At 34.0% G+C, this 10,914-nt stretch overlaps 1 protein-coding gene across 1 annotated transcript; it reads left to right on the top strand.

Moving 5' to 3' along the window:
• Window positions 1–6,681: 6,681 nt before the first annotated feature.
• Window positions 6,682–10,623, top strand: LOC148877432 (uncharacterized). The gene is made up of 3 exons (XM_088941098.1): window positions 6,682–6,850; window positions 6,994–7,110; window positions 10,168–10,623. The coding sequence occupies exons 1-3, from the start codon at window positions 6,773–6,775 to the stop codon at window positions 10,435–10,437; spliced, it is 465 nt and encodes a 154-aa protein (XP_088797224.1). The 5' UTR covers window positions 6,682–6,772; the 3' UTR covers window positions 10,438–10,623.
• Window positions 10,624–10,914: the final 291 nt, after the last annotated feature.

Here is a 10,914-nt window from a genome sequence, read left to right as displayed (position 1 = left end):
TTGCAGGCTGTTTTGCCAACCAAATCGATCTGGTAAAGTTCGCAGTTTGTCACTTGAAACCGATTAGCCATTGTTGAAAACCCACCAACTCAAGTTGTATTGATTTGGGTCTATTTTTGGTTTAGTTTGTTTGTTTAAAAGATTTAAACTTAAAAATTAACTTTAAATTTCATAAATTACAATGATATTATTAAAAAATAAATTACAAATATTAAATCTATGATATAAAATATTTTAGACTAAGAAATATGGGAATTTTCTTACTTTTCGGTATTAAGAAATTAAATTTAAAGTATAAAATATTAATATACATTTATTAAACCAAAGTCGATGTAAAATACTAGAAAACTAACCAATTCTGATTAAGTTTGGTCAGATTGTTTATTAAAACATTCAAATATAAAACAATTATATACTCTTATGTATTTCTATTGTTTAACTTTAGCTTAACAAAGCCCCTACATCGCATGGGCCCCCATCACCATGCCTCTCCTTGCTCCATTATCCCCACCCTATTTGACTTTCTCTCCTCTCCCCTTCCCACCACTCCCATTAAGCCATGTCACCCAACTACCTAAAAACATTTATATAATCTCTCTCATAAGGTATCTTATTTAAACCAATAGGAAAGTATCATGTTGCCTCACTCCCTAATCAATTTCTAAAATGCATCCCCCCCTCCCCCATCAATATCCACTCTCCCTCATTTAAAATAAAACGTTAAAATATAAAACAATTATATACTCTTATGTATTTCTATTGTTTAACTTTAGCTTAAGAAAGCCCCTGCATTGCATGGGTCCCCATCACCATGCCTCTCATTGCTCCATTATTCCCACCTGTTTGACTTTCTCTCCTCTCCCCTTCCCACCACTCCCATTAAGCCATGTCACCCAAGTACCTAAAAACATTCATATAATCTCTCTCATAAGGTATATTATTTAAATCAATAGGAAAGTATCATGTTGCCCCACTCTCTAATCAATTTCTAAAATGCATCCCCTCCTTCCCCATCTATATCCACTCTCCCTCATTTAAAATATTCATATTAATTAATAAATAGTTAAATACAGTTAATATTTAATCTCACCCATATTCACTGAGTATTAAATAGTGTTATTACCAAAAGTTAATAAATATGACTAGTAAATTACCAAAAATTAAATATTCTTATTAGTATGGTTAGTAAATTACCAAAAATTAATAAATATTGTTATTAATTAACTCATTAATAACATTTTATAAAAATTGCAAACTCTTTAACTAATTTCTATAAAATTGAGAATTATATTAACAATTATCAAAAAGTATAAAATTTTAGTTATTGTTATTACTATAATTAATAATCAAATACAAATGGGGGAACAAAATATTATAATGTTAGAAAATGAAATTATTATTTAATTTTCAAAAAATTTCATAAAACTACATTTTCATAAAATAACATTTTTGAACTTAAAAGATATAAAGTATTTGAAAGTTTATTTAAAATGCATTAAATAATTATTGAAAATTATTAGAATATTTTGGAAATTTTATGAAAATACATTACATTTGAAAGATTTGGAAAACCATTGAAAAATTATGTAATTTTCATTGAAAATTATTGAAAATTTTTAAAGATAAATGACTATGGGAAATGGAAAATTATAATTTGAACAAATAATTACACAAATTATTAAGATAAATTAGTATAATATTGGAAAAAGGAAATTATTGGTTAGTTTATATTAGAAATTATACGATAAATTAGTATAATTCTGTAAGTAAACCATTTAAAAAGAAAATAAACTATTTAATAAAATTTTAAATAAATTTGAATAAATTTTCTAAATTACACAAGTACAATAAATTTTCCATAATTTTCATAAAATTAAATTTTTGAATATTACAATTTAGTGTACCTTTTAGAAATTTACCATGTGGTTGATACTCAATATATCCTTTTGGTCATTTCTATCATCAAATTGAATATTGGGTTGACAGGGATGGTGTTTTCAAAACTGGATCAAACCAGGTGGTTAGACCGGAAAAATTGGGAATCGGACACCGTTTCACCTCAAAACCGCTTTTTGTCCAAAAACCGTTTATTTGGTTAGCGAACCGCTGACCTAGGCGGTCGAACCATCAATCCGGACAATAGTTTCTGGGCTTGTATTGTTTTTCTAAATTTTTATTTTTATTTTTGTCAGAGCGGGTCATCCGTTCGAACCGAACAATCGGACCGTTCGACACCAGAACAGTTCCCTATCCGGTCCAATTTTAAAAACATTGGACAGGGAGTAGGTGTCTTGCCTTGAGTTTGTCTTGGTGTATGGCATGGCCTAGCCCAAGGCCCAACCCATGGACCAGCCCGACCCACGGCCCGGCACGGGCCCATGTGGTCTCGGGCCATGGGCCATGCCAAACTGACCTCCCAAATTATTCTAGAGGAGGGAAGCACGACGCGAGATGCCTCGTGGGCCAACATAACACGACTCGCACTTTGTGTGGGCCACATGTGGGTCGTGTCATGCCGAACCAACACAACCCAATTTACATCTCTACTTGAACCCTCCCAATACTAGGGATGGGACAGGGAAATTCAAGGATTCTCCATCCTTGATGAGGAGTGAGGTGCCTTGCCCCTGAACTCACCTGACATTGAGGAGTGGTTACCTTGCCCTTAACCCACGTGACATTAGGGACGGGGCGAGGATGGGGTAGAGTGTCTTGACTATGGGGCAGGAAAAGGGATGGGGTGCCCTGCCCTGAACCCACCCCGTTGTCATTCCTATATAATTGTTAATTATTAGTGGAATTAATATAAATGTTAGTTTTTATAATTATTTTTACTTACTTAAAGTTAATCAAAATTTCATTTAAAAATAATAAAAAGAATAAAAATTATTAAAATTACTACAAATTATTAATAAAACTGAATTTATTAAAAATATTTGTTCATATTAAATTAGCAATAACTATTTGATATAAACCAATATTAAATGAAAAATAAATTTATTAAATCTTTCAGATTTTCCCATGCATCGCACGGGTTCCTGCTAATATAATACTTATCATTATTGCTATATTTTCTTTTATTCTGTTATTTTTCATGTTGTTCAATTTTTGGTTTGTCGATCAGATCCTTACAGTCACCGAAACATTCAAGTTAGTCTAAATTAGAAGGACAGATCAAAATAGTTGGTTTTTTGTTGAACCGGTTTAGTCGAAGGAAACCGGATCCTGAATGCAGAAATTTGGTTAATTAATAGGGTTTTGGTCCAAATTAAATATGAGAGGCTACCCATAATCAGGTGCACAGATCTGTTCCAGAAGATAAAATGGCCCCAATTAATTCAGATCCAATTAACCATGCATTAATTAAGCCCGAACAATAAAAACACAATTGGATAATGGCATTTGGAAATTGGAATGCTAGACTTTTAAATTCTCCTTCTACATCTTAACTTGATTTATGTGTAATTTGCAAGGGAAATGGTTATTTTCCATAAACTGGATAAGTACAGAATATTGGTGTGTCAGGTCAAAAATGCCCCATGAACATATTTGGACCTGGATAAAACCTATGATTTGTCAATGTAAATACCCCAAACAAGACAAATAATGTTACAATGGAATTAAGAGAATGCTTTGGTAATACTGATATAGGATAAATTTTGGTCCAGTCAATGCATTCTCTTTTAATAAATAGTTTAAGTTTTAGTTAAAAAAAAAAAAAAACTTTGTTGTTAGCTACTTTTTGCACTTTTCTTCAGATTGGAAAAGTTGAAAAGTTGGGAGGCTAGTATTACTCAGTAGGCAAAGCTCCAATATATACCAGGTGAGGCATATAGGGTTGGCATACACTACATCAGTGAAGATACGGCTAATCTTGAGGGGGTCCTTTTTCTGATAGATGATTTGGATCTGGTCAGAATTTCTCTTAAGTGTCAGAATTTCTCTTACTAGACTCAAATAGGAAACCTAATGACCACTAGAATGGTCTTACCCCTCTATGACAATATTGGTTGAAAATTCTTTTGACAAAAGAAAAAAGGTTTGATTAAATGCCTCTAAGAAACAAAGAATAGGTCATTTCTGGTGAATAGAATTGCTTATATTTTAACCAATCAAAGGAGTAAATCATGTAATTTTTTATCCATATTGCAATTTGAAGCATAAATGGGCTCCAGGGTGATGAAATCCATTGACATGTGATCATGCATAGCAAAAATGAATCGAGTCAGTCTTGTTAATTAAAGCAATATTTGGAACCCTGAACAACTCATATTGTGCGGTGAATGTTCTAGATGCTAGCTAGGTGGCATCCAAGGATGGTGTAGACCGGACATATAGCAAGTGGCTGACCAAGAGAGTCCCCAATCTAATGGACAGAGCTGATCATCCACATCGCTCAGACAAGGCAAAAATAGGGTAAGGGGCTATTTTAATTACAATGGGCTGAACTGAATGATTTATTGCTTTGCTTTTAGTGCATAAGATTATTAGATAATAAAACATTCATGCTTTCAACTTCCTGGGTAACTCATTCACTAGAAGATGTAGAAAGCAAAAGCAATAAATATAGTCACATTAGCTGTTATCAAACGGCCCCCAAGTTACAAAGGAGATCCCTGCTTGACCTGACGTATGAGAGATCTGCTAAACAAACTACCTTGCATCTTAATTGGATACATTGAATCAACAAATAAATAGACATCTTGCCAAGAACAGAATCCTTGTTCCAAGAACAGATGAATTAATATCTACAAACTTATAGGATTGATACAAAAATGCATCCATATAAACTTTGCCGATCATTGTCTCGATCTAGCATCAAAAGTAGAAGACAGGCCACCTAGTGTTGTACCCTAACTTATCATTTGAGCTTGAGCAGAACATTGATATACAAGGTATATTAACATATATATGATCAGTCTAGACTCTAGAGGGTCGTCCCTCTACTTGGTGGGTGGGTGGTATCAATTGGAATCATCCCTTCCTCAACAACAACTCCTTAATCACAGTAACCATGATTATTTTGTGGTTAAATGATGACAGAAATTCCATGCTTAGCTTTGATATAGCTTGTAAAGATATCATGTGAATGTCGATTCCTTGGACGAGAAGAAGGAATCAAAAAGCCTCAACATGTAGACAAAAGATTAGAAATTTGAGCTCACCCACTCCACTCACAGTCTCACACTAAGAGGAGAGACATGTCAAAGAGAAATAGACAAACAAAGAAAGATGAGGATAAGAACTCACAACATTGAAATTCAAAACACGGGTTGACAGGGAAAGGGACCCCATACCCCTAAGAGGAGGGCACACAAAAACAGAAACACAGTAGTGAAGGGTGAGTTATTGAGTACGATGGGCAATTACTGGAATCCAATAACGTTCCTTTTGCCTCTTGGGTTTCTGTTCTGATGTTGTTCTGAGCATGGAGAATGAGAAGTGGAGAAGTCACATCAAGAGACTCATGGCTCATGACATTAAGACGTACGAGGGCCATTTGCTTGGCATTTTCCACCTTGAGAGAATGAAATCAAATCAACTGTTTACATCCAACGGTATTTTATCAAAAGAATCTAACTATCTCTGAATTTCCTTACCTACCCATTTAAGATGCTACTCTCTCTAGCTACTGCCTCAGGCCCTCAACTGTATATAAACTCTATCTATCTCTCTCTCTCTGAGATTTAATTCAGTAATTAACTTGGCATTATATCGACACTTGGATATGTATCTTGGGAAGGAAATTCTTGACCAGAACTGCAGATTAACTAGATTGCAGGGATGGAAAGGTTACAAAGATGAGATTTAGCAAGTATATTAAAGCTTTTGATTTCGAGATTGTGTCTCTGAATATAAGAAAGCTGAAGTTGAATAAGGTCAGTTTTGGAAGTATAGATGTGGATGGAAAAAGAAAACAAAAATAAAGAGAGGATGAGTTCAGAAGTTTAATTAAGCATGTGATACCTCGACCAGTTGGGGTTCCAGACAAAAATGGAAGCTAAAAGAGAGCCTCGTGATGATTTGACCGACCCTCCCTCCACACCATGACTTGATCCCATTCCTCTCTCCCCATGCAACAAACAACCCAACAATCCTCTCTTCTTGATCTCTCTTGATGCTGAGACTCTACCTACGCTATTGCTAGGCCTAGGCCCCCAATAAAGCCGAGGCTCCTGTTCTAACTTCTGGTTAAAGCTGCAACTCCCGCCCACTTTTACTAAATACCCATCAACTGCGTCCATATTAACTGCAGCTAATACAAAGAAAAAGAAAATCTGAATTGTTCTGTTGTGATGCAGCTTTTCTGGTAATTTGGTGCATTGCAATTCGTCAAAGGAAATGCAGACTAATATAATTTGTAGAAAAACCATGTAGATTGTTGATTTGTTGTGTGTTACTTTGTAAGTTAAATATGTGAACAGAAAAATTAAACCTCTCATTTTAGCTAATTAAACAGGTCCAGTGTTGGTCAAAAAACACTTCTGCTCTGTTGTAAGATTGTAAGACCGAAAATACCCTTCTGCAGTTTATACTAACCTCTAGTTATTTTTTGCTCATTCAACATAAAAAAAAGGGTATTCAGAATTCACACATCAGCACTCAGATGACTTGTGTTCTGTAGTTTATCAATCGTCAGGGCTACTTCTGACATTTTTCCGTGGCACTTCTGTAGTTTGGCATACAGAAGACCTTTTCTGAGCTATAAAAGCCAAGACTTTATAATCAAATACAACCTAAAACTCATACACAACGAGAGAGAGAGAGAGAGATGGTTTCTAGACAGCAAAAGAGAGTGGCCTTCCGCCGGAAGCTTCAAATACTCCGGTCCCTCACCAGCTCGAAATCGGTAAGTGATACATATACAACATCTTAATTTCTTTTCTTCTCCTTGATCAGTTTATGTTTATGTTATCATTAATGGTGTCACAAGCAAGCTCGTTATTGTGGGGTTTATCATTTATGTTGATGACGCTGGTGTTGTTCGTGCAGGTGAGGAAGAGTTCTATTATCAGGGATGCTTTTAACTACATTAACCAATTGAAACTCAAATTGGAGGCACTGAACCAAGCATACGGAGACCTCCTGAAGCAAATTCAACTCCCTACGGTCCTCTCTCTCTCTCTCACGCACGAAAGCACATAGCACACTATATTTTATTAGTATATAAATTAGTTTTCCATGTACTGGTGTTTGATAAGGAGCTTGAAGACAAATTACTAAATGCTTAGGAAAAAGAAAATTAGTACAAGTTGGGTGCAGTTCTAATATCTCTATACTGCTTCGATACCTGTACGGACATTCAATGGAAGAAGGAAACAGTCCAGCATCGGGTCCGGGTCCTTCAAAAAAGGTTTGCATGCACCGGGTTTTATCAGACTGGAAACCCAAAAGAATATCTCCAGCTAACACCATTTTCCATGGTGGATGTGCCTGTGAGGCGCCCATTTGTGAGGAGTAGATCCCGCTTCAGACCTATCCACATAACATCGTGGATAGGTATCGAAGCACAGATGTAGTGTTTTATAGGTAGGCGTGGGGTAAAGTTGTGGCTTGTGGGTAGGAGATCCAGAGTCGCTGTACATGGGGAATATCTCACCATAAATAACAACATACAAATCCGGAGGATGTTATCGAAATGATTGGCTATAGTGATATGTGGATAGGGTTCTTGTAACTTATAAATAGGTAATCCTTAATCCAAACTGCTTATAGACTAGTTTATTTCGAAATTGAGTTGAAGCATACATGTAAGATTCTTTTATCGACCATTGAGGCTGTATTTGGTTTGACAGAAAATAATTAAGAGAGAAAACAGAAAGTTAAGGGAAAGTTCTTTAAAGAAATTTCCTATTTCAACTTTCTGTTTCTCTTTTATTTTCAGTAACCTTTGGAAGCTTAGGTGGCATTTGATAAATCTAAAATCTAAAAAGTTAAAAAGATATTATTTGTCTAAAATCTGAAAAGAAGCATAGGTGCTTTTCTATTTTTTAATGGCTTTGAATCCATATGTTTATTTGTGTTAGATCAACCCTTTACCATCTGAAATTCATTAGTTTTACTATTTTACTCCCTAGAACATACTATTTGGAAATGTTGAGTTCAATTCGAATTATCTCATAAAAAATTAATTTTCAACTTTGAAATAATATTGAAAAAATAACAAATTAAAAATTACTAATTAATAAATAAAAAAATAATTAATGACTATAAAAATATTAAAATAATTAATAATTTACATAAATAAAAAATAAAAATATTTTTTAAAAATTAATGAAATAATTAAAAATTACTAGTTAATAAAAATAATTAATAATTAGTAAAAATAATTTATAATTAATAATAATTATTATTATTATTATTACTCATCGAACTGTCGCCGCTGGAAACTTGTAGCAGCGGTGACGGGAGACAGAGAGAGAAAAACAGAGATAGAGACAAAGAGAGAATTGTCGCTGCTGAGAATTGCAGCTGCGGTGGTATGAAGACAAGAGAGGGAGAGATGTTGAATGGGGTAAGGGTATTTTTTACTTTAGGCCAGGTCTAACATGTGTCTGAGCGCCTTAAGTGATGGGCCTGAGTCTTAAATTTTCAGATCTAAAAAAATCTTTTCAAATCATATTTTAGATGCAACACCAAATAAGCATTACATCTAAAAAGCGTATATTTCAGATTCAGACATCTAAAAAGTGTTATCGAACACCACCTTACTGAATGAACTAATTAACAAACCAGCTCCTATTACATGAAAAGTTCTATGATTCCAAGAATAAGAAATATATCAAAAACTTTGGGGTTCGACTATGATATGAGAAAAACAACTAACTAATAAACTGAAATCACAAACGTGGAAGCAAGTAAGGTGTTATTTATCAAAATTCATGGGTGAGTTTTGATTGGTCAAAACTCTTACCATATCATATCTTTTCTACATCATAGATTTTCCCAAAACTTTGATCAAACAAACATGTGATTGTGAAAAATTAGATTTAGGTAAAGATTAGTACATGCTTAATATGTCTTCTTTACTTTTAATAAAAATTAAGCATGGTTTTCAAACCGCTGTTCACCCAGATGGTCAGACCGTTTGACCCGGGAGTCGTCCAAGCAACCGGTTCCATTTTACCCTAAGCCCAGGTCCCTAGCAAAAAACCATTAAATCAATCAATGACCTATTGACCCGAACAGTCGAAATCGACTTAAAAACCAATGGCTAGAACGGTTCCAGTTCCAAGTCATTTTTTAAAACATTGAAATTCAGCATATTTTACGGTTATGTATAATCTATTAAAATATGCAATATTTATAAATATAATTAAGAAAAGGATTTACTAGTGTAGTAGAGCTTCTCTACATGAAGCCACTGGATTGGCCACATGTTCATTTTCCGACTAATTAATAATTAGCTTCTAGACTATTGAGAGTTCTAATTTTTTAATATAAAATGAGATTATTATGACAAAGTGTTTTGAGACAAAATTTGTTTACTAATGGAGAGCAAGTAGTAGAGAAGCTTGGAGATCCTTTCAGCTCTAAACTAATTTGTCACACGTAAGATTCCTTGATTCTTTAAACATTATCCCATACTTTTTAGAATCCATAGAATGTATATACATACTATGGATATATGATTGTACGTATAATACATTTATATGAAAAGTTGATAATTTTTTTGCCTTTAAAAAGGTATGTAATTCAATAATGTTTTTTGTTAAAAAATATAAAGAAAGACATTTATTATATACAAATATTTGTTTCAATCTCAATTTTATTTATTGGCGTATCTTGCAACTGGAATGTAAACCAAACACAACCTTAGGTTGTGTTTGGTTGAGAAACATAAAGTTTTGTTGTGGGAAAATTCTTTCAAGGGTTTTGTGAAGTTTCTAAAGAAATTTCAAAATTCGTGTATTCGCATCTCATTGGGAGTGAGATTGTGGGTTGGGTCGACTTTTTACCAGGTGTAATTAGATGGGAAATTCTGGCCTGAATAGTTTGACATTTACAAGTAAGAATTGATTTGGGCACATCCCAATGAAAATGAAATAGATGGAAAAGACAAAAGTGGGATGTGCCAATCACACCTTTTATTTAAATTAAATCAATTAAAAAAACACTTTAACATTGATAAGTTATATATAAATTTTGTTTATATTGGATGAACAGGAAGTGAAAGTAGAGAGGATTGAAAATGGTTTTGTAGTTGAAGTAAGATGCGAAAAGGGGCCAGATTTGCTGGTTTCCATCTTGGAGGCCTTCGAGGAGACCAGTCTAAACGTGCTCCAGGCTAGGGTTTCATCAAACCATTGCTTTTGCATGGAAAGCATGGTAGAAGCTCAGGACCAAGCTTTGGATGCTCGAGATGTGACTCAAGCCGTTCTCAGGGCAATTTCAAAGCAACGCGGAGAGGGTTATGGGATTCAGGGTTTTATGTAAACTAATGAAATACCCAAGAGAAATAGTGGTTTAATTTCTTTCAGTTTTTTTTTTTTCGTGTGTACAAATGCTTCTTAAATTCCCAACTGTAGGTGGCTGGTCCAGACCATCAATGTTTTTCACTTCCCTCTTTGTCAGGTGTCAGCAATGTGTTGTAGAATAGAGATTTCATGCATCTTTATTGGCTTTTGGATTTCGAAGACCCAAATTTTTACGTTAAAAAATTTTACCAATTACTTATGGGATGGGTTAGGGTAGATTTGGTCCTAAACTGTTACGTTGTAAATGTGCAGAACCAGTTCAAATTTGGACAACCCATTTTTAATTAATTTTAGCAAATTGATCCGATAGGACCCAATTAGTTTTTGCAACTGTGATTTAATTATTTGATAATAAAATATTCATTTGTTAAATTACAGGTTTGAGCATGATAATATGATAACATTACAAATATACCATGAGAAAATAGGTATTATA

Source organism: Nelumbo lutea, chromosome 1 (assembly GCF_056320005.1).
Source record: "Nelumbo lutea isolate HS-2025 chromosome 1, American lotus-T2T, whole genome shotgun sequence".
Taxonomy (NCBI): Eukaryota; Viridiplantae; Streptophyta; class Magnoliopsida; order Proteales; family Nelumbonaceae; genus Nelumbo; species Nelumbo lutea.
The sequence above is the reverse complement of the archived record's forward strand: the minus strand, read 5'-3'. Positions and strand labels throughout refer to the sequence as shown.